The following is a 24,459-nucleotide window of genomic DNA, read 5'->3' on the forward strand; positions in this document are numbered from 1 at the left end:
GAAGATTTTGCGTTACTAACAAAGTTCGTGATTAGAAATGTAATATACCCTGTAAATTAAGTAATAAGATATAGAATTGTTACATTTAAATCTTTCAAACTTTCAAATCTAAAACAATTAGAACATTGAGAATCTGTGAAGAATTGAATGTAATTTAACATGGGAACATGAAAACTATCTACCCGTCTTTTTCTGACATTGTCATTACATGTTAATGTATGAAAAATAAATTCCAAAACGTCTAATAAAAAAATTCTAATTACTAAAAAAATTGCGTCAACGATGCGTTTTTGTGACCATGCTGAGCAGTCGCGTAATCTAGGGTACTGTGGAAGCAAACCCGACGACTAATTAGAACCATTGGTCCTGACAGCTAACGCCTGGCTTCAATATTTCACGTTAGATGATTTTTCCATTGAAAGTTTATTTAGTTTGAAGTACGGATTAACGCCGCAATGGCAGCAGGGTAGGTAGTTGCTCCTGGGTCACGAGTTTTTTCACGAGACATAACCCCTAAAGTTCCGATAACCGTATTATCCTTCCGGTTTACTTAACCATTAATTATGGTCTGCCTTTCGATTTATATTCCAATGCAACTCAATTAAATATGACAACTTACCTTCATGTTGCAATCAGTTCAAAAACTGACCGTCAGCTTCTATTTTTAACATACTGTCTAATGTATGCAGTGAGAGTAACTTCTTAAAAAGGATAGGAGGCAGGCTTCCACTTCACCCCGGTTTGCATCCAACACATGAAATCGTAAGTGGCCAAATTCCATGATACCTCAGGCTAACTTTTATAAAACAAATGTAGTATGGGTTTCTTTATAAGACTACAATAACCAGTACCACTGTAGATCACATATCCCAATGTATTACTTCAGTGATGCAAAGTGGTGCATCAAGGGCAGGAGTGAGCAAATATTCCTGCAGGATGGTGGTATATGCAGGTTATTTCTGCCAACAATTACCCTGGGTGATTCAATTAGCTTGTATATATCAACTTCAGTTCTCTGATTAGATTTAGATCACAAAATTAATATTACAGTTAGGGATAAGAACTTTAGTTGTCATGAGTAAAAAATGACGGCAGAAATGTCAGATCATGTGGCAGTGAAGTGCAGAGGTTTGTAAATGAAATCCGAATACTGCTTCCTTGCCCACCTCTGCTCTAGGGTAATGAAGAACTTAAAATTGGGTAGAAAAACGACAAAATTAAAAGGTAGTAAACTCTGTCCTTTCAGGCAGAAAAGATGTTTTCGCAAACCAGAATGACACGATGAGCAGAGAGGGTAGAGACAGCATAGCAAACAGTTTTAAGACACAGATAAAAATCAAAAACTTTATTACAAAAATAAGTTACACTCACCTCATCTTACAGTATAAAACAATTTATTTGCAGGAATGCAAAAACGGTTGTTGGCCACCAACAATAGTTTAAAACTGGTAACATCTTTTCAAAGGTTTGTAATAATACAGACGTACTGAGAGGGAGTTAACTGTGTACAAAAACCGGGTAAGTTGTTCAGTCTTTTTTTCGGTTTTTTTTTTTTTTTTTTGTTGTTTTTTTTTTTTCGTTTTTTTTTTCGTTTTTTTTGCAGTTCATGGAATAAAAATCAAAGCTGCAGTATCCCTTTGAACTGGTAAACCACCAGTCTTCTCTGGCTGATGCCTGATGCTGCTTCCAACACATTCTCAATATGGTGAGAATTCACAACTTAGCCACGTTCAACGAGCGTGACAAAAGGCAGCTGGTTTGATGTTAATGATCATTCATGTTGCACATGATTAGGGGAAATGTTAAATGGAATTGTGATGGCTTCCAAACATAATTGTGTACGCAGCTTAAAAAAATAAAAAAAGATGAGTTAGTATTATAAAAAGTTAGACACTGTCTTCCATTGAGAAAAGGGACACTGCAGAGATATTCAAAAAGTAGTTGCGATTCTTTTCCGGTGTCTGAGCTTTTACAAAAGTAACATTTTTCTAAACTATCATACAACCAGTAACTACATCACCTGAAGAAGCAAGGCAGCTAATTCAGTTCAAATAGGATGAAGGCAGGGCCTGTTCAGGCTCATCATATGAGAGTATTTTACATGCCCAGTTTGACTGTTCGCAGTGTCAGAGCAACAGCGAAATGACTATATTACATTAAGTACATCTGTTCTGCCGTTGCTCTTGTGCATATTTAGTTGGGAACAGGCCCTGCTTTCATCAAATCATTTCCCCTATTTACAGTACAGACAGGGCAGTTTAATCCTCTGTACTGAGGTAGTTAACCAACCCTTTAAAGACAAGTTCTGAAAAGAACCATGTTTCCTGGAATGCCTGACTATTCATGCCAGGTGGTTACACCTAAAACCTGCTAACATTCTTTTCAAACCTATCCAAATCAATTTAGATTAACATGGATATTCCAACATAAAGCTGCAATTAGCACAAAAAAAATATACAATAGCATCAAGCTCCTTTGAGCCACTTCAAACTAAGACAAAGTGCAAAATACATTTTACATTTCATTTCAGGATGAGTTTCCTTTAGGAAATCTGAATATGTTGATTCTTCTTAAAATGGCATATTCTTTGGGGGGTGGGAGCAGGGAACACAAGGGGAAAAGTGGGAAACAAGTTGGCTAAATGCAAGGCTTTTTATCCCTATGACTATGTGGTAAAGTCCAAGCAAGTAACACATCTTGAATTCGCTCCATTGATGATCTTTCAAAAGGTGGCAGTCAGGGAGATATGCTTCTGTAAGGCTGGAATATCATTGGACCATTGTGTGGACCTTACCATCACATCCATTGGCAGCTTCTGGTGTAACCCCACATTGCAAGTCAGTCTTCATAGTAACAGGTCAGGACCGGCCTCGACCCCTTTTCCCTGCTAGTCAGGTAACAAAAGGATGCAATTAGAAGAGAATTCACAAACACAGACCACACAGTACATTTACACACAAAACAAGACACCATTCAGACATACAAAAAACACGAGTCAATGTAAATGATAGGCTTTACGTTTTAAAACAAAGCAAAACGTGAAACTAGCATTCTCTAAACTACCACATCCTTCAACTTCACACATGCAAACAAATCTTAGCCTTTAGGAAAACATAAGCAGAACAGTGGTCTTGCTGTGTTATTGAAAAGTGACACCAATCAAGTGGTTGGGAGGGTTACATCCCAAAAAAGCAGGTGCCCCTCATCTCAAAGCAGTAAGCATTTCATGCAGGCCAATTACCTCCCCACCGCCGGATTTGGATAGAGTGGAAAGAAGTTGCGAATTGTTTGACATGCAAGATCAGACCTGAAGCCGCTACAGGACAGTATAGTGTCAAATACAAACAACTGCCTCAATTATATTCAAATTGTGCTTTCCAAACACCCACAAGACATTGTTACAATTTCCTGTGGCCATATTTGGATGCCAATTTAAAATGTCATTCAGTATCCAATACAGTTTATTTAGCATATTTTGGATTAAAGAAAAACATTTTGTCATTAAGTTGCCAAATTCAGTTTTCAGATTCTCCACAGTTAAACTGGTGCTCAGGATTTCAAAAAGGTCAAATTAACAATTTAAAACAATGAGTTATGTTGCTATACATACATTAAAGCCGAGTAGTGGAAATAAAATGCCAACTCAGTTGAACTACGTGGTTTAAAACTGCTACAAATTTGATGGCATGCAAAGTGACGTTGCAGCATGTAGCTAATGTATGCAAACCTTTAGTCTTTTTCTTCCACAAGGAGCCTTAAATTTGAATGCAATTTGAAGAGAAAATTTGCCGAAACATGAATTTGAAACACAATTTGAGGTTTTTAACACTTGTGTGTGTAATTTTATTAAAGCAGACAAACAGCAAAGAATACAAGCCAAAATAGAGCCAAAACAAGGACTAGTGTCCTTATTTCTAGAAACATGACACGCTATTCAAGCAAGGTTATCTTTTGAAACATACAAATAGCTTTCATTTGTATTTCATACAATAAATTGTGGAGACAAAAGCTTCTTTTGCTGTTGTAAACCTAGTTAAGACATGGAGACCAAAATTTCTATAAACATATACATGACACTACAGCCAATTTCAAAAGCACATGAATGCAAATCTTGAAATTTCAAAATTTAATTCAGTTGTAGCTAAGAGCCGATTAAAACAAATAGTAAAAAATAAAACCAGTTCGCCAGAAGCAGGTGAGAGTGTAACTACTGTTCAAGTCCAAGCGGAATGTTAAAAATATATACAAGAGGATAATCTTGCCAGATGTCACCAATTAGAGGCAACCATTCATTCAGATTTAGGGCCAAACCAGTTTGGATCAAGTCTCTATAAAAAAATCTGCAACTGAAGCCCTACTGTTCTACTTCCACTGTTGCCCAAAAGAATCCTGATAAAACTCCTGGTTGTCAGATTTGTAACCATAGTTACCAGAATGATCACCACCTTGGAGCGGTTGCTGAGCAATGGGTTGAGAGCCCCAGTTCTGATTATTGGTCTGGCGGCGCTTGGAATCTGGCTGGTTGTACCCGTCAGCTTTGCGCTTGCCTCCTACATTTCCACCGCGGCCGCCCCACGCACCACGTACCCCGCGGCCTCTCTGCTGAGAGCCTCCTCTGGCACCGCGCGCCCCTCGGCTCGATCCGGGACCGCCCCGCTGAGAGAAGCTGGTCCTGCCCCGCGGAGCGCCGGCCCCGCGGCCCCGGGCTGGCGAGGCGCCCCGAGCGCCTCTGCCCCCTCGTCCTCTGCCGGGGGCCTGAAAGTCATCGTAGCCGTAGTAGGGGTCCTCGTATCCGCCGCGGTAATTGTGGTAGTCATAGCCATAGTAATCGTAGTAATCCTCGTAGCCGTAGTAGTCGTGGGGGTAGGAGTAGCCTCCCCGACTGCCTCCTCTGCCTCGCCCTCTCGTGGGAGGTGGCATATGAGGGGGGCCGTAGTAATAATAATCATCATACCTGAGGGTCAAACAAGGGCAAGGGGGAGGGGATTTACACACGTTTATGCATGAACAGCACACCTTACTACTTCAACAGCTCAACAATTTACAGTCAGAAAGTCAGTCACCCAATGGACAAATTATGATGCTTTTGGTCCTGAAGTGTACTTTCAATGTCAAAGCCAATGCTCATACTTCCAATGTTCCTGCAGAAATGTATGCATCATTTTACAAATTACCATTAATCCACCTAAATTTAGTTTATTTCTTGTAACTCCTTACATTTGAGTTTTGGCCGCTTGCCTTTGAGCCTTGCGCTCTTTCCTCTTCTGATCTGGGGGCTTAGCAAAAACTATTTCAATGAGCTCTCCTTCCAGGTCTTTACCATTCATTTCATCTAACGCCTGTGGAGGAAACCAGTGGCATACTGAAATTAACACGGTCAGCCACTGAACTACAGTGCAGAAAATAGCCAATTTAATGCAATAGCAGTAGCTAAACTCTCCCGAATGCGAGATCGTACCTTCACTGCTCCGTCCCTCTCATCAAAGTGAATGAAGGCATAGTCTTTTAGTTTCTTTACTCGCTCCAGCTTTCCAAACTGGCTGAAGGTCTTTTCAAGTATTTCTTCCGTTACAGTACTTGCAAGATTCCGTACAAACAGAACTTTCACCTGTGAAGCGACACAAAACAAAGATTTTTTTTAGACTGGCTGTATATATTAATTTTTGAATGCGGCCCAACAGCACTACCTATACAGAAATATAACGATACTAACCTGTCGCATGAAGAGTGGGGTAAAAATTACTTTGCCATTGTACCTCCAGTTGGGCAGGGAATGCCCTTCTGTACCAACCTGTCTGTACCGGTCTTTGAGGACATACCCCCACCCAACCGGTATACATTGGTGTACTAACTGCATGCGTGGACTGAACAACTGAATAATTCCCCACTAGTTATATGGCTGCCAATTAGATTTATTTCCACACACAGATGTGGCTCAAATCGGAACTAAAAAGATGCAACTCTATTTTCACTGTTTCCAAAGCATCTGTGTCGCATATGAGGGTAAAGAAAAAAATTGTAACCGAGTCAGTTTTAACTGCAGTCTAAACGTTGCCCAATACATGTTTGCTGCAGCATTTACAGAAGTCATGCACAAAAGAAAATATTATCGTCAGGTCAGTCGTCCATATAATGGCTAAAACATGATGCCAAGCCACACCCATGTACACCTGCACTTCATGCCAACATGAGAAAAATAACACAGATGTAGTCACATGAGAAGGAATATGCTAGTCACCCCAAAAATGTTCAAATGGGCTGACAAAGGCTGAATTGCAACCACCAGGACTTTTTATTTATTTTCCATAGTGGACAGTTTAGGACAGGGGAAGAGCACTTGAATAGAAATAGACTACTCAGAGGTATTTGTGCAGCATTTTGTAGAGCCCACAGGAATGAAATGTAGGTTAGGAAGTTCTTAGAACAATTACTCATTTTAAAAGTACTCCATAGAGCTTGCTTCATCACAGCCAGTCACATTGCAGGAGAAGTATGGAAAAATCCTTACAATATTTCGGACACACAGCATGAAACGTAAATAGGCTAGGCTAATAAACAAGTTGCCAGAGCACACTACCTTTAACAAAGATCCATAGCAAAGCTCACATTAAGGCTGGAAGCAACCCTGGCTAGCTTTAACTTGGCAAAAAACCACTGTTTCACCCTAAAGCCAATCAGAGTCAACAGGCCTTTCCGGTACAGGTTCACGCTTTACTCACCTTGGCCATGACCTCTGGGTCCGGGTCCTCGATGGGATCCGCCCACTCCACCGTCACAGTCACGTTGCCCCACACTTTCACCTTGCCGCTCATTAGCCGGCGTCGGGCCATGGCTGCCGTTTTGTGGTCTTCGTACTCCAAAAAGCAAAAGCCCCTGTTCTTTTTTTTGTCGTCCGGCTGATGGTACAGTATGACATCGTTAAGACCCTCTGTGCAGGAAGGGGAAACGAAAGAGCCGCGTGTCAACAAGGCCACGGGCCACGTGGAAGCAGAAGTACATCACTTCAATTAGCGTCCTCTCACTGGGGGAACCAAATGCACCTGCAAATGCATGCAGCACAACTTGTGCACGCCACCTTTAAAGGATTTATCATTAGTTTCAAAGGTGTGTATTAGTGCGAGTAGAATACCTTCCTCAACGTACAAACAAGAGGGGTACCAAGTGGAGTATAAATAAGCAGCTCACACTTCAAAGTATTAGAGGACTCAAAGATTCCTTTCTAATTCTATCCTACTGCCTTCTGGTGCATCACTTGGGTGCGAAATAGGGTGTGAGAAATCTGTTTGGTTCCACATGCCCTCGAGATCAATGTCATCATATTGAACAGTTCCGAGCATTTGAATACAGGGCACATAATCGCACAAATCCTACAAGTGGATAGCTTAAGGAATTCCAATTGCTGGAGCTGACATTAGCATTAGCCCAACTGGGTTCTTTTTTTTTTAAATAAATAACACTTCAGTACCACAATTTTACTTTCCAATCCAGGCTTTTCCTTCTATACACACACTATAATTACAATGCACTCATCCATATTGTTTTTAACACTGTCTAACATCCATGCCAGCTGTACCAAGCTCTATTAAAATGTACAACACTCAATAACATTAAATGGTTCAAAACACTGGAATCCCCCAATAGCACTGGCAAGCCAGGCAACACAGATGTCATAATTAACAAGGCCTGCATTTACAGTGCATGTTCCAACAGGCAAGAATAAAGACAAGCACAAGCTTATCCACAAGGCCCACTCTCAGCCTGCTCACAAGTATCCAGCTATTCCCCTAGCTAGCTTGCTACAAATCAGGCAGACATTTTTAATATAGCCACCAATGTTGGAATCCATTGCGTACAGTTTCACTTATTAATCAAAATAAGCTAGTATTGTTCAAAGGCAGGATGTTTTTTTGTTTTTTTTTTTTTAATCTACGGAACTACAGAAAGTGTGCCTTTTCTGCAAATATACAGTATTTAAATCCAAGACAACAGCTGTTTTGTCTAAGCACACTAGAGCACTACGGAAACAGGAAAGCATTTCAGTCCAGTATGGTCTCCAGCGCAGTGCATGTACATGTCAGCAAAGTACTTCATACATTTCTGAAAAGCCCTCAGGCATAATCAACATTTTGAGATAAGCTGTTTATTTAATGGACCTGAGAACATTTGCCATTCAGGTCTCAAATTATTTTGAAATGGGGAGGAAAAAAATCCCAAAGCAGGGGAATGACCTCGATGTACTTTTCACAAGTACAGGCAAGTGGCATCCAAGTACAATCACAAACATCCTTTAATCTTTGTATTTTAATCTTTGGACAGAATAAACTTTTGACAAGCCGCATTTGACACAAATCTTTGTTTTAAACTGGCACACTACAGTTTCAGGGAAAAGAACAGACATGTGTTTGGTAGCTTCCCTACACATTTACTAGAAAAACTGGCCAGCTACCATGGAGTAGTAAGCATTATGCAAGCATTATCGATCTTGTTTGCCAATCCACTTCCCTACAAGATTACACAATCTAACACCTGTTACCAATGTTGCACATTCTGAGTTCAAATCCAGACATACTGAATAAGTAAAAGCCCCAGAGTCATAAGCATCAATAGTAAACTGATTTCATAAACCTTACTTGGCCATATGTTTTCAGTAATACTAGTTTCATTATTAATAGACAGTTGAAGCGATACTAAGGCAATTTTCCCAATAAAGTATTCTGAAAGGAAGACTAATCTTTTTTTCTCCAGTACCATATCCTTTCCAAAGTAGACATTTCTCACCTGTGACTTTTGCGAACTCCTCTATAATCTGTTCTTTTGTTTTGCTCTTGGGGATTGAGCCGACAAACAGTCTGTTATTGGCTACAGAGATGCACACTCCGATGTGTTTGCCAGGTCGAATTTCATTGTTATTACACTGCAAAAAAGAGGGGGGGGAGGCAGAGATCAGATGTGAGCCAATCACACTGATTCTTCTGTTGCAAGGCTGGGGGAACGGGGCAAAAGGAAACACCCACCAGCTTAACTGCCTCCTGAGCAGCCTCTTTAGTGCAGAAAGTGACAAAGGCATAGCCCCTGTTTAGGCCACTGAGGGGGTCCATCATCAGACGCAGGTCCCAAATAGGTCCCGCCTTCTCAAACAAGGGCACGAGCTCATCCTCAAACAGATCTCTTGGTATTTTGCCGACAAAAATCTGAAAACGAAGAAGTGTCGCACAAGATTAAGATCAACCACGCCTAATAATCCCTATGCAAAATGCTCAGCACTTTGAGTTGAATACATTTACTTCAAAACGGAGCAAAGCAAGAGAAGTGTCTGGTCAGATCTTAGCGGTAAACTGTCAGCGTAACAGCAGTCACTCCAGGACAGAGTACAAGTTTCATCATTGAGACACTTAACAACGATAAATGCAACACATGCAAAAGGCCTTTTGTAACTTTACTCATCTTTAAAAAAGGCTCAGCACATTAAGCCAGCACAACTTCATCTATACTGGACACGATGAACACGACTGTTTGCAGAAGTCCTTACCTCTGTACCAATTGTTGGCTGTACGCCCGAGTACACAGACTCTGGAGGAGGGCCGCCATACTTTCGCTGACCCGTTGTCACATCGAGCGTGTAGCTGGTTCTCTCCAGCAGAGCCTGTTGGACGTCAAATCGTGGTTTGCAAATGTAATAAGCTGTACTAAGCCCAGTAACAGAATAAAAATTCCAATCCAGCAGCTTTGAGTCTGAGTCCACCAGACATGTGCACCAAGTACAACATTACAATTGCAAGGAACAGGACGGAGATCAGGGATCAGACGAACATACAAATCTTCAAAGACACATACTTTGCTGGAACAGGCAGTTGCAGACTCAGACCACCTCTATTTACTTCTTCAGGTGCATGTCCACCACAAATGGCCTAATTGGCTTTGTCTATCCAGGAGGCCGTAGGCCGGATTGAAAGCGCTGCTATTTCAGCCATGTCGAGCATGCAGAAACATTAGTGGGGTCAGAGACACAAAGACCATTTTTCCCTCAGCCGGCACAAGTCTTCAAAAACTACTCTCGTTCCAACATACTTTGATTTTTGCTTCATCTGGTCCTTTACTGGAATCTGAGACTTTGGTCCCCTGCTTCTCCCTCTGTCTATAAGTCTTCATTACTCCACACAAAAAGGCACTTTTATTCTGGGGGAGAAAAGAAATGTGTGAATGCTACCAAGAGAAGGGCATTTCATTTCAAATAAGCACAGGATGAATGAACTTACTTGCACATGTGACAGGTCGCTCTCCTTAAACTGAAGTAGAACTTGCAGTGCACCTTCTTCATTAAACTCTTTCAAAGCTTCGATTGCCCTCTCATCTAGGTCACTGTGTGCTACCAAACCTAGGAAAGAGCAACACTACAAACATTAACATCTTGTCAAAATCAACCAATTGCCCAGCATGCAAATGTGATGTCCCATAAGAGCCTAGCAGTGTCAGCCCTAGCAAAGTTTGCAGTCTGAATGTCAACAGTGCCAAGATGCATGCTTTCTGCAGTCCGTAGTTTACACACTGTAAAATGAAACAAGCACTTAATACTTTCAAATTGTGTTCCTACTTTAGCTTCCACATACATTGCAAATAGCAATCACAAGAAAAGCACATGTAAATGAACCAACGTGACTAAAAGGTAGCTACACAGTCAGTTGTGCCTTCACAAAAAAAAAAAATTTAAATACCGCATTTCATCTTTTCAGGAGTCTCAACAGATGTGACAATGCAAACTGATACTACTGCCTCCACGGCCATCTGAATCCCCATCCTTTACCCCTCGCCCCACCCTACCCCGGCCAATATAATTAGCATGTCCACAATGTGCTTTCAAAGGGCACATCACCTGTCCCAGTCTCAGACAGCTGCTTCCATTGTTCTTGCATGTAGCCAGCTGGCTTCACATTCCCCCTTGAGACCTTACAAGGGCCCCCTCGCAGAGCTACTGTATACCAAGTGTGCTAATCCTCACAAGTCTTATATCTTTAACAGCCCAGGATGCTTCGGTTCAGCCCCGATGCACATACTGAATTCACATTGTACAAACTGCACTACTGAGGGGGTGGAGGGGGGGTGTTTTTGGACTGCAGTACCCATTTTGTCAGGAAACCACAAAAAGTTGCTTCAAGTATCCCAATTCCCACATTCAATAGATTATTACATAACAACATGCAATAATTTGCTAAATAAAATCCATATGGAAAAGAATCTTTTGGATGTTTTGTGTGCCTTACCTGCTATGTAAATTTCATCTAGTTTTTCAGCAACTTTCTGTGGTAAACCAGCTTCTAATAAAGTCTGGAAGTGTTCAGAATGGGTAACTGCAGCAGTGGTGTCCATGGGTTCTTCTGTACCATTTCCATTAACATGTTCTGTGGCCATGTCTCCAGAAATCTGTGCAAATGCAATGAGCCAAATTAATCCAAAGACTGAGTAAATATCATTAATTACTTGAAATCATGGGGTCATAAATCACTGTCACGTTTCACATGCTGAAACGCAGAAAGCATGCACATGGCCGGTAGCTTGCAAGCTACACGGCGCGAATGTTTAGCTTCGTCAGCAGTAGGTTGCGATTACTTTGGGGGATAAAATTATCCACGGTTGGCTAGTTAATTAAATGGAGTAACCGAGATATTAACTTAATGTTATCTGTTCTGAATCGTGGGTTTCTGAAACATGAGTTTTTAAACTAGACCTCCTCTTCATATGTAGCACTTTAGCGTTAGCTGAGCAGACAGCACTTGGCTAGCCAAGTTGAGCAAATCAATAGGTGGGTCTTTGCACAACCTTCTCTCACTTGGCCGACTAAATTAACTTATCGACTCTATGCCACCTGCTTTTATTACGGTGAATGTAAACCACAGCATATTCCCGCCTTCCTAGCAAGTTAGCAGAACAAGTGGAAGCAGTCTTGCTCGTGGTGAACAAAAGCCCATCCCTACCCGCTCCGCACGCAACTCGACCGAGTCTGCTGTGCGAAGCCGTACACGTGTTTCAGTTGCTTTCCTTCAGTTGGCTAACATTAGCCAACTAGCTACCTAACTTGACTGAGAACGTACTTGGCCAATAGTGATCCAACAAGCTGCATATTCCAACTTTAGTATATTTTTCTATGTAGAAAAACCAGTCATGTTGCATATGAAAAGTAATCTTAACCAATTAGTATGTTTAACGGTTGCGATCAACGTGGAAAGCAAACTAGTGTTCCAGCAATGGCAATTTGAGCTATAATCATTCCACAAAGCTGGCAAGAAAGTCACCGCCGAGTCTGCACATACCAGTTCACCAGCTAACAAATAAAGTAGTCTTGCTACTAGAGGGAAAATGTAACCAGTAGGCACTCTGTGTCCGGTAGCTAAACGTTCCAAAAAATAAACAATGTCATGTTTTTATAACTCCCGTATTATTACCAAATCAAGCATACAAAAATACAGAACAGCAGACTGCATGGCCGGGCCTATGATGTATATATAGCCAACGTTAGCAAAACGCTTTGGTAGCTAGCTTGCTCAAATATTCAACATCGCAGGGTACGTTATCATGTTAGCAGCTAGTCATCGTTAGCTATCTTTACCTATAGAGCATTTTTCAGTCAGGCACCCGGTGGAGAACATATTTTTTAAAGGCACCATTTCAAAGCAGAATGTATTTACATCAAGCCAAGGAGGGCAGGGCCTAGCTCACTAGCTTGCTTGCTAGTTGTCCAACGTGCCGCCACATAACTGGAGTCCATTTTCAAAAAGCCGGTTTCAGACATACGAACCAGTTTCCACATTGTTTAAAAACACTGATAGAACAACACTCAAATGCAGCACTCTGTATCTTGGCTGGTTAAAAATGTCACATATATTTACCTGCCGATGATTCAATAAGGTGTGTGGTATAGATTATTTCGGAAGGAAGGGTATTAAAAAAGGAGAAAAGTGTACGACTCCCGGCGTAGGTCCGGCTCTGCTCCTCCACTGTAGATGATGTAAAATGGCGGCCGCGCTCATGCCGCGAGTTCGCTCGTATCTATGGGGTTTCTCGGAGAGCCGTACACGGGCTCGCCTTTTTTCGTAGCGCAAGTGGTCCCCGTCCGTCTCCCCATCAACCACGAACACAGGGGCGGAGCCGGGTACGAGGGAGGAGGCCTTTCAGACAGGCGGGGCTCTGGTAAACTTGTTGTCCCTTGGCTGATGTCGAGTAAACCCAACAAGAACAAAGACAAATGTAATTTCGATTAGCTACAAGTTGAAATAACACATTCAGTGGTCAGGTAGTGCTGATCTGAGTTCCTTTACGTATTGCACATTTTCACGGGATGATATACATTAAAGCTCTTTCAAGTGACAGAGAGGTGGGGAGCACGCCTACAATCAGTGCGCGTGGCGTTCGGAATAACAGTATGGAGTGTGATAATCGCTGGATAACAATGGACGAAGACTTGAATTCAGAAATTAATACACAGGACATGGTATTTATCGTTTGACTATATTTTAAATGTTGAATATAAAAGTGGTAGTCTTTAGTTTACATAGCCAAAATAAAAGGTTTGTATAAATAGGTTTTATGCAGCATCAAAACTGATTGGTCTTAAAAAATAGAAATGTATAAATAGGCTACAGCTTCTTTAAAATTTAGTGAACCGCATTCCCATTTTAATTAAATGACTCGTGTGTCAGATACAAGCATATTGTTGACAACAGCACACATTTCTGCCGTCAGCATCCCATTGGCTTTTATAACCTTTCTTGTTGCGGTCATGGAATTGAGAAATTATTGCTTTTTCCCCCCTTTCCAAAATTAGTCAATTTATGTGTGAGCACATTTAACAATTTTAATATTTACTTATGTACAAATATACTGTGGAATGCTGGCCACAAATGTGAAATAATTAATGCTTTAAGAATGATTAGCCTACAGGACAGGTGTGAGTAATTCCGGTCCTGGAGGGCTGGTGAAACTACATATACGGCATCCCCTGCACTTGCTGCATGTTTCCGGTTCCGCTGCTGTTTCAGAACGTGCCATTTTGACGTATCAACCGCTTATTGGATACAACGCCATTATATGATTTTGTACATGGTTTTGCGCATGCCTATGCATTCAAGTTATCGGTATATTAGATAGCTACTTTCAAAGTTAAAGCTGCATACAAGGCTAACAAAGCTCTGTAGCTGGCTTTATCGTCTTGTAAGTTAGCTGCTAGCTAACTTGAAATTAGTTACATTCTACGAATTAATTGAACCGAATTTGACTTAACACATTTCCCAATTAATGGAGATGCAATTGACTTTGCACTGTCCACATTTGCCTGCTTAACAAAGGGTCCAATGACCAGTACCCACCAGAGTAATCATGTTAACAGTACCCATTCCATTAATTTCATAAAATCTTCCCAATATAGAAATCAGTCAATACCTGTTTAACAACCAAATCACTACTGTCAATCAGCGGCCCCCAGTTAATGAATTTCTAACGCTTTGTGAATTCAAAGTATTGCAGAAGGTACTGTGCACTAAAAAGCCATTCAAACAGGATACTGTAAATACCACGCAAGCAACATATGGCAATGAGTCTTTATCACTTCAAGTGGCCAATTTCATTTTTTGTTTTTAAGTGAAAGACAACAAGATGAGTTCAACTACTTTATTGCTTAAGCACCAAGCATTTTACAAGCATCTTTGGTCCATTCATATCAAAGCAACACTTCTGAAGAACTGCCAACTACATGCCCGCCACCTTGGTCCCTGAAAAATAAAATAAATCTGTTAAGCACCCTGGAACACTTCAGCAGTAGTTATCAACTGTGTACTCCTACCCATATAGCAACATTGTCTATCCTGCCAGGAATCTGAAATAACCACACAACCAACATTTGAAATGACACTTGTTCAGTGTGGATGTGGCACATGCATGCCAATTCATTAAATTAGTTTTTATTCACAGGAACATGAAAATGGAAGCAAACAATGTTCCATTTAGGACATGAAATGCACAATGAGAAAATTACCCATCCCAAATATTAAACCAGTCATCCAGACTCTAGGTGCAACAGTTGCATGAACAAATTCCTTCATGTACCCCAGTACCCAGAGTAAATGAATTTCATTTGGTCAGCCTAACAATGTAGCTCAATGTATGGCTTATTAAAACTGGCTTAAGTCGATATCGTAAAGGCCATTCAAATCCATGTACTTTTCCGAATGAACTCCACCCGACTGCCTTCCACTACACGCTAACCATTTTTAAAATTACAAATATTTGCACAGAATGATAAATGTAGTCCATTTATTACTTGCCGCCATGGTGCACACTGCAATATGCGCAGTGTACAGTGCTATCAAACTGCAATGACAAATCCTCAAACTGCATAGGTTACAATGAGGCTTCGCCAAACCAGCTGTGAACTGCAGCGCACTTCCTATTCCCATCAGGCCAGCTCAGCAGTCAGTTCAGTTTTAAGATTAATCAAACCAAGTTTGGGGCACTCTCTGGCCAGAAGCCAGACTTTTCCATTCAATTCCATTTAGCAGCTTTTACATTCAGCCCTATGCCTCTATTAACCATTTTAAAAAAAAGAAAACTATACATAGACAAAATCAAATCTCAGTGACTGGCATCTCAGCATTCAAAATTTAAGCTCACCTGAAGCATTACTGCTTTCTGCCATCTTGGGTTACATCCCTTAGACATTGCGCTGAGGAATTAATACACATTTTAAGTCATTTTTTAAAAATAAATACAATTTATAGGCCATACCATGTAGAATTACACTAGGGGCCCAAATTGTAGTAGTCCCTCTTAAAGAAAACTTGTTTGGGTTTTGTTTAAGCTTTCTGGAATTTCACTTTTACTAAGCGAGATGAGGCTGGAGTTGCAAGTTGTATTTCAGAGTGTCAAACAAAATCAGAATCAGGATAAATGAATCCCCAAGACAAACTCACAGAAACAGCTGAAAAGTAAAAACATAATACTTAGCAGCAAAAACGAACAACTACTCAAACATTTAAAAGATTTAGATCTTTAAGAAAGTTATGCCAAATGGTCACACCACACTTGATGCTTTAACAAATCACATTTTACACTCACCTCAAATGTCACACCTCCCAAATTTGGATCACATCTGTGGTTCTGCAGAGGGACCAAAATGAAAAATTGGTAAATAATTTCATATTCTAGTGAACCATGTCTGTAAAACTGGTAGATCCTTACATAAAGCCAATTCAGTAGTGGTTACACGTTAGCACTTATTTGAGTTTACTTTGGCGCAACTTATCTAAATATATATCTGATACTGGCCACATATCAATTAGACAAGGGTGAGTTGCATTTCAGAAGTCAGATCCGATAGTGATTGTCAATCAAACAGAATCAGGTTCGGGATAGATTCATCCTCAAGGCAAACCCACAGAAACAGTTGAGCAGAGTGAGGCAAAAACATAATTTCTGTTTATCAAAATGGAACCAATAAAGTTATTCCAAACGGTCAGACCACAATTAAGGTTTAACACTCAAGTTTTAAGCTTACCCGAAATGTCGTAACACCTTCCAAATTTGGATCACATCTTTCCGATGGCACTGCAGAGGGAACAAAATGTAAAAGTTTTGGTGAATATTTTCATATTCTAGTCCACTACACCTGTAAAGCCAAGGTAGATGCTTACATGAAACCAATTCAGTAGTGGTTGCACGTTAGAACTTGTTTGAGTTTACTTTGACCGACATGTCTGAAAATAAGCTAAACAAATTAGACGGTTGAGTTGCATTTCAGAAGTCAGATCCGATAGTGATTGTCAATCAAACAGTATCAGGTTCGGGATAGATTCATCCTCAAGGCAAACTCACAGGAACAGTTGAGCAGAGTGAGGCAAAAACATAATACTTCATATTCATTATCAAAGTAGAGCGACTATTCTAACATTTAAAAAGGAATTTGCACAGTTAGTCTTGCCAAATGTCAGACTGCACTTAAAAGCTTCAACATAAGTTTTATGCTCACCTGAAATGTCACACCTCCCACATTTGGATGACATCTTTCCGATGGTTCTGGAGAGGGAACAAAATGTAAAAGTTTTGGTGAATATTGTCATATTCTAGTGCACCATGCCTGTGAAACCAAGGTAAATGATTACATAAAGCAAATTCAGTAGTGGTTACACTAGCACTTGAGTTTACTTTGGCCAACGTATCTAAATATGTCTGAAATAGGCTAAATATCAATTAGACAGTTGCGAGTTGCATTTCAGAAGTCAGATCCGATAGAGATTGTCAATCAAACAGTATCAGGTTCGGGATAGATTCATCCTCAAGGCAAACTCACAGGAACAGTTGAGCAGAGTGAGGCAAAAACATAATTTCTGTTTATCAAAATGGAACAACTATTCAAACATTTAAGAAGGAATTTGGATAGGTAACAAAGTTATGCCAAATGGTCAGACCACACTTAAGCTTCAACACAAGTTTTATGCTCACCAGAAATGTCACAACACCTCCCAAATTTGGATCACATCTTTCCAATGGTTCTGCAGAGGGACCAAAACAGACTGGTAAATAATTTCATATTCTGGCGTACCATGCCTGTAAAACTATGGTAGATGCTTACATAAAGCAAATTTAGTTGTGGTTACATGCTAGCAATTTGCTGAGCTTACTTTGGCCAACATATCTAAATGTCTGAAATAGGCTCAATGTCAGTTAGACAAGTGTGAGTTGCATTTCAGAAGTCAGATCCGATAGTGATTGTCAATCAAACAGAATCAGGTTCGGGATAGATTCATCCTTAAGGCAAACTCACACAGTGAAGCAAAGTTTAGAGCATGTGAAAAGAATGTCATAGATTCAATTTCTGGGTGGAACTCTTAACACCCTCTTTATAGAGTAATGTCATTTACATTTACCTCAAATATAGCATTTGCTACAACTGAAAATTTAACAGAATGTAAGAAAATCAGTTAAACCCCAATGACCTTACCATCGCAAAGTAAATCCAGCATCACATTCAGACCAGTTGGTGCTCACACTCCAGCATCTGTACAGATGATCAAATTTAAGTTACTTCCTATTTGGTGGTAAAATGGAACATGTAGCACAGGAATTATGGTTGAAACATTTAAAAAGGAAATCAGATCTTTAAAAAAGTGGTCAGACCAAAGCTTTAACACTCAAGTTTTAAGCTTACCTGAAATGTTGCAACACCCCCCAAATTTGGATCACATCTTTCCGATGATACTGCAGAGGGACCAAAATGAAATTGGTGAATATTAAAATATTCAAATGCACTATGCCAGTAAAACTAAGGTGGGTGCTTACTAAAAGCTAATTCAGTAGTGGTTGCATGCTAGAACTTGTTTGACCGATATGTCTGAATCAGCTAAATATCAATTAGACAGTTGTGAGTTGCATTTCAGAAGTCAGATCCGATAGTGATCGTCAATCAAACAGAATCAGGTTCGGGATAGATTCATCCTCAAGGCAAACTCACAGAAACAGTTGAGCAGAGTGAGGCAAAAACATAATACTTCATATTTATTAGCATAATGGAATTACTATTCAAACATTTAAAAAGGAACTTTGATCTTTAAGAAAGTTATGTCAAATGGTCAGACCATAATTAAAGGTTTAATCTTTAAGTTTTACGCTCACCTGAAATGTCACAACGCCTCAAATTTGGATCACATCTTTCCAATGGTGCTGCAGAGGGACCAAAATGAAAAATTATTGGTAAATATTTTACTGTTTTAGTGAAACTAAGGTAAATGCTTACATGTGAGTTGCATTTCAGAAGTCAGATCCGATAGAGATTGTCAATCAAACAGAATCAGGTTCGGGATAGATTCATCCTTAAGGCAAACTCACAATAACAGGCAAGCAGAGTGAAGCAACGTAGAAAGAGTACCATAGGTTCAATTCTTGGGTGGAACTCTCAACACCCACTTCACATTAAGTAATGTCCTTTACAATCACCTGAATTGTAGCATTTGCTACAACTGACAATAACAAAATAAGAAAATCAGTTAAACCCCTATGACCTTACCATCGGAAAGTAAATCCAACATCACGTTCAGACCAGTTTGTGCTCACACTCCAGCATCTGTAGAGATGATCAAATTCAAGTTACATCATATTTGGTGGTAAAATGGAACATGTATAGCCTTGGATTTCAAGTTTTTTAAAAAGTACCGCTAAGTGGTCACTCGCGTTGAGCTGTATGTATTGTATAATGTTTTGTCATTTTGGATCTAATCAGAAAAAAATGGGAGACTACATGTGCAGCTCAGACCCTCCACAATGCTGAAAGACAATACCAGAAATTACACTTTATTAATCACTTCGTGACTTGGAAGTAAACTGATTACCATGGTGCCTGCTGTTACTTTCTCGACTGCAATTTTAAAGGTAATGGCTCAAGTAATACTAATCAGTTAGGTTCAAACCAAAAATCTGTTTACAAAGAAGATTCCTTACTACAGCCGGTTTTAACACATACTTTTCCCCTCGTGCTAAACTACACGTGGTCAGGTTCCAGTGTGTGACTGCGGTAAATGCCTGAACCGGAGTTGTCTATTCAAATCCAACCGAAATTTTGTATGAATAGTATAAAACCTGTAGTGGTTTTGCGATGCATAAGCCTAAATAAAAACTCGGCTTAATGCGACCTCAAAACAATTTATTGCTATTAGAACACATTCAGCTCAACTGCTAAAGATGCTTTGCTAGCCCGCTAGGGGCAAGTATGAACGCAAATCGTAAATAGTGAATGTTAGCCAGATTACTTCCGTTAAATTACTAATAGCAGTTTGAAATGACTACATAGATAAACTGTGAAACGCTGAAACGCACTGATACTCTGAAATTGCTTAATAAAGCCAGCTAGCTATCTTAGCTAGTTCTGTTTGAAGACGTGTGAACTCAACTGAAGTTACAGAAATTCTCAAAAAATCTATGCGCATACCGTTGCTAAATCATCCAAAGTAATTTTAACGTTTTTAAAATTATACGAAACTATGCATCAACTTTTTGGTAAACATATTAAGTAACGAAGAAAATATTACCTGCCGGTGTTCATTTCACCACCGTGCACCAACAGCATTTCCCCGTAATTCAAGAGAATGGGAACGATATGCGCGTTTCATGTTCTATTTATAGTCCAAGTGATCGTCCGTTTGGATATCGCAGATTCAACACATTGATTGAAGTCTATTATTATTTTGTTTTTGAGCGTCTTGCTGCTACAGACTTACTGAAATACAATAATTCCGCCCAGATTTTACAATGAGACATATTGCAAATCCATTCACTTGCGCGAACCATAAATATAGGCTATGCGAATCGGCGTGAATCAACCCTGCAACAACCACGAATATATTCTTATGGATCAGAGCAAACAGGTTCTTATATTGTTGAAATAGGTTGCGTAAAATTTGCTTACATGCACATATTTTAACATTTATGCAATTTAATTTTCTTTATTTAATTTAGTAGAATAAGTATACGAAATGGCGTCACCAACTAATTTGCCACATTATGTGAATGTGGATGCAGTTGTAAGGAGGCTCTGCGCACAAAGCAGTCTAGCCAGAGCTTCTTTTATTTATTTATTTATTTATTTATTTATTCGACATTTCCTTCCAAGAAAAAAATAATGGGGCCCTATTATGTTTTGCATAAATACACATTTACACCAGATGGGGGTCATGTATACCTACTGCACTAACAATTCCCCATGTCTTGTCACATACCTTGAATAGAACTCAAGCACTGGAAGTGTTGAAACTGCTTTAGACTATTAGAGCCTTCCCAAAACATGGGCACACATTTGCATTCCATATTTATTACTTCCCCTCTTCCAATTATTTGATTATTTAATGTGATAGTCATCCAGTGAAATCAGTAAAATCCCATAAAATCAGAAACTGTGCTCAGTAGGGGGAGTCCATGCTCCTCTGGCTGGCTCAGATTGTCTATTCGTAGAAACATGTTCAGGTGAATTATCAGTCCATCTGATCGGTCCAGGGCAGCTTGTATGTAGCATCTGGAAGGTGGCGGTCCTAGGATGGGGTGGCAGGCTGGAGTGGTGAACAGACAGCAAGCTGAGGAAATGGGGCTCGGAAAATGGGGCAAGTGACCCATTGGTGAGAGAGAGAAAACTCCTGACATCATATTTATCAAGAGACAGAGCTGAACTCAGTTATTCTTCAATCTGTGACATCTAGGTCTCAATACACATCAGGGGACCTGTAAAACAGAAGTCTTTACAGGTTTAATGAGTGCCCAATCTGAGTGTTCCATGCTGTGACGGTGTCTGTGTGCATCGAGGCCTTGCATGAGAGGCAATGTGGAGGGCACAGTGGCCATGTGGAGATTATTGGGTGTTCAAGGGATACATGTATTAATTTGCATCATCAATCTGTTTTCGACATGTTCATAAAATTCAACGACTGTACATCATGGCCTAGTGGATAGTTATGTAAAAAAAAAGTAATGGCTAGCAGAATGTGCTTCGGAGAATACTGTGTGCTTGCCTGTGCTCCCCCAGATGGATGGATGATTTTGTTCTGATTACAGTACTTGCTGGAAGAGAAGAATAAATCTGTCTGATTTTAAATTGATGAAAAATATATTAAATTAAAAAAGGCCTAAAGGCATTCACACTTGGATAAAATTGTCTTTGTATTCCTGTTTCTGACAATTATAAAAACAATAACAAGAACAATGTAATAATAATAATAAGAAGAACAGCGACAACAATAAAAGGAAATATGCTTGCAGCATATTCTTTAAATAAAAACAGATATGTGCTTCACATTCACATCACAAGGGGTCACTGTCTCCTAAGGATGTTTATATTCCAAACAAGTACTGTATCTAGCTGTACAACACTGTTGGAAAACATTTATTTGCATTAATTACAAGTTTGTTTTAAAAAGATAAACTAGGCTGGTGTTTTTATGATGATGTTTGAGAATGAAAAATACTTGGAATGGATTGTGCTCTTCTCATTATTAAAGCAATAAGATCAGGGAGCATGAAAGATCGGATGACCTTGGGTGTTCCAAGTGGTTATTATTCACTGGAATAACCAAGACACAAAAATATAAACGAATGGGAATATCTCTGAGACCTTTTTGAAAGCATAAGAATACTGAAGCTGCAATAACACATCAAGACCATGCAAGGGTCAGTAAGGACTCCCTGATGAATCTGCCAGTCTATGCCGGTTCCAAAGAGAACAACAGGACGACTTGAATGAAATTTCCCAATGCAATGACACTGCAAAATGATACACGATGGCTCCGATCCACCCAGATTGCAATTTATCTATCAGGCAAGGGACATGAGTTATTCTCATTGCCGGTACCAGAAGACTTATTTTCACAGCCAATACAATGGAAATGAGCAAATCCTGCAGTTTATTCAAAGGTCGTTTTCAGTGGCGCTATGCTGGAAGTTCAGAAGAGAGAAATAAAGCATGAACAGTTGGGAATGGGCTTAATTGTCCGAAAGCAGCTCAGATCCAGGCGACGATCACCAGCCTCGCAGGGTATCTGCATTCAAGCCAAATTATGCCACAGGCCGCTCAGGGGAGACGGCGCAGATATTGTGTTCCATTTCCATGGAACACCAAGTGGCACCCTTGGCCCTCAAGGGTGAGCCACCTGTCTTCAGCCAGCCAAATTATGACTCTGTATGCCAGCTGTGCCCAGATTCACAGTTTAGAAAAGAAAACCGGATGTTCTCCACGCATACCCGCAGAATAATCAACTACAGGGAGAAAAATATCTTCGCTATCAAATTAAACATGCGGTGCCAATCAGGCCTCGATGTGGAATTTCTCAGCTGGAAGACAAGATGGACCTATTAAGGTGCTGTGAACAATGCAGTTAATGGCAGTCACTTACGTAAGTGACAGTGTCCTGACAGAGGTGAGGTGCACAAACCGAATGAACATTCATAAAGCCAATCAAAGTTCTGACAGGACGGCACACTCATGAATCCGACAGAGCACCACGGAATGTGAATAAGATATTCAGTTTAGTGTTCCACATAAATATGCAAGCCCCCCACTCACAAACACATTTTTTGATTCAGCAATTGCACTTTTCATCTGCACCTGCAGGATCCACACAGGATCCCAAACTATAAGCTACACAGCATCCAACACAAAGGCTATTGAAGGAGAAGCCTGTCTTTTTCTAACTGATAAACTGGGGACACCTGGTGGGTGATGGGGATTCAAATGTAGCTATTTGAAATTGTATTTGATTATATAGAATTTGTATTGAATAATTTAAATTTGTACGTAAGATTTTAAAACTGAATGATATGATTTGAAAATGAATTTAAAAAACTTGAACTTGTATGGACCCTCTTGAAATTCTGTTTTCTGTATTCACTTTCAGTTCTGTTAAAACCTGAATTTGAATCTTGCAAGCTCTATTCAACCTTTCAACAAAGCCATGTCAAATAGCCATGATTTCAACTTTGACTGTCCAAAAATTCAAAAACTCTCCAAAAGCTTTCAGATCTCCAAAAGTTTTTAGTTTGCAAACCTCCAGGCACTTACGAAAAGCATTTGTTTGCACTACATGGCTCAGTCAACATTTGGACCATCCACTTATGTAGTGGATCTTACAGATTTGTTTCACTTTTATTTGCATGAAGCATCAGTATACTTCAGTGTGTAACATAATTCTTGCTGATAGAGACTGGACAGAATATACTTCTACAACAGATGGCAAAGAAGATAGCATATTAGCAAGGCCATCAATGTTTGATTAGAGTTATGGAAAAAAATTAAGTTGTTTTTTTACTTGAAAGGTTCAGTACACCTCTTACAGTTACATAGGAGGGGGATGCTATTAAAATGTCGGAGGTTGCCTGTTTGTTGCCAGAAACCTTTATTTCCACCGAAACACGACATTACAGTTTATTTCTACTGCCCCCATACATTTTTGATAAATTCATGTGTTGATATAGTTTCTTAATGATGTTAATGTAGTCTTATTTACATTTACATATTTACTGGCATAAACCTTTGGGATTGATGTAACAGATTTTTAACCCACTGTTCAAGCGTTTTGCATATTAATTTGACATACTTTTCAATGGCAAATTCAGACCTCCATAATAGAGGAAATTCTTAGAGAATTCAGAATAAAAATCTATTGTTGTTGTTGAGGTTCTTCTCCCAGGCGTTTTTGGATTTTGATTAAAATTAATTAGGTTCTACATTAAAATACTTATACATTTTATATTCTGTCAAATAAATATTTTATGTTTGCATGATCTGCATTGGAATCAAGTAACTCTATGATGTAAATTATATTTAATGTAAAAACCTAAATAAAAGATGAAGTACTGTATATGGAATACTGTTATTGCCTTGGTCCAACTATAGGGCTAAATTTCTCCTATTTTCTGATAGACTCCAGAAGTGATATTGCTTTT

The 24,459-nt window shown here is 39.7% G+C and overlaps 1 protein-coding gene and 6 non-coding genes across 12 annotated transcripts; all 7 read right to left on the reverse strand.

The window, feature by feature from the left end:
• Window positions 1–1,330: 1,330 nt before the first annotated feature.
• syncrip (synaptotagmin binding, cytoplasmic RNA interacting protein) lies at window positions 1,331–13,309 on the reverse strand. 6 transcript variants are annotated; one of them, XM_035422057.1, is made up of 12 exons: window positions 12,882–13,184; window positions 11,259–11,418; window positions 10,257–10,375; window positions 10,069–10,176; window positions 9,530–9,643; window positions 9,015–9,191; window positions 8,779–8,914; window positions 6,720–6,928; window positions 5,459–5,608; window positions 5,218–5,339; window positions 4,431–4,954; window positions 1,331–2,887 (listed from the first exon to the last, which is right to left on the reverse strand). In XM_035422057.1, the coding sequence occupies exons 2-12, from the start codon at window positions 11,404–11,406 to the stop codon at window positions 2,859–2,861; spliced, it is 1,836 nt and encodes a 611-aa protein (XP_035277948.1). In that variant the 5' UTR covers window positions 11,407–11,418; window positions 12,882–13,184; the 3' UTR covers window positions 1,331–2,858. The 6 variants fall into 6 exon arrangements, with proteins under 6 accessions (XP_035277948.1, XP_035277950.1, XP_035277949.1 ...); XM_035422059.1 differs by having other exon boundaries at window positions 1,331–2,884; window positions 4,588–4,954; window positions 12,882–13,172; XM_035422058.1 differs by having other exon boundaries at window positions 4,588–4,954; window positions 12,882–13,170.
• A 3,031-nt stretch (window positions 13,310–16,340) lies between these two features.
• LOC118230904 lies at window positions 16,341–16,412 on the reverse strand. Its single transcript, XR_004765951.1, has one exon. It is a non-coding gene; the product is annotated as a small nucleolar RNA SNORD50 (small nucleolar RNA).
• A 364-nt stretch (window positions 16,413–16,776) lies between these two features.
• On the reverse strand, window positions 16,777–16,848 carry LOC118230907. The gene has a single exon (XR_004765953.1). It is a non-coding gene; the product is annotated as a small nucleolar RNA SNORD50 (small nucleolar RNA).
• A 403-nt stretch (window positions 16,849–17,251) lies between these two features.
• Window positions 17,252–17,323, reverse strand: LOC118230905. The gene has a single exon (XR_004765952.1). It is a non-coding gene; the product is annotated as a small nucleolar RNA SNORD50 (small nucleolar RNA).
• A 402-nt stretch (window positions 17,324–17,725) lies between these two features.
• LOC118230903 lies at window positions 17,726–17,797 on the reverse strand. The gene has a single exon (XR_004765950.1). It is a non-coding gene; the product is annotated as a small nucleolar RNA SNORD50 (small nucleolar RNA).
• Window positions 17,798–18,412: 615 nt separating this feature from the next.
• On the reverse strand, window positions 18,413–18,484 carry LOC118230908. The gene has a single exon (XR_004765954.1). It is a non-coding gene; the product is annotated as a small nucleolar RNA SNORD50 (small nucleolar RNA).
• A 302-nt stretch (window positions 18,485–18,786) lies between these two features.
• LOC118230902 lies at window positions 18,787–18,858 on the reverse strand. Its single transcript, XR_004765949.1, has one exon. It is a non-coding gene; the product is annotated as a small nucleolar RNA SNORD50 (small nucleolar RNA).
• Window positions 18,859–24,459: the final 5,601 nt, after the last annotated feature.

Source organism: Anguilla anguilla, chromosome 6, assembly GCF_013347855.1.
Source record: "Anguilla anguilla isolate fAngAng1 chromosome 6, fAngAng1.pri, whole genome shotgun sequence".
NCBI lineage: Eukaryota > Metazoa > Chordata > Actinopteri > Anguilliformes > Anguillidae > Anguilla > Anguilla anguilla.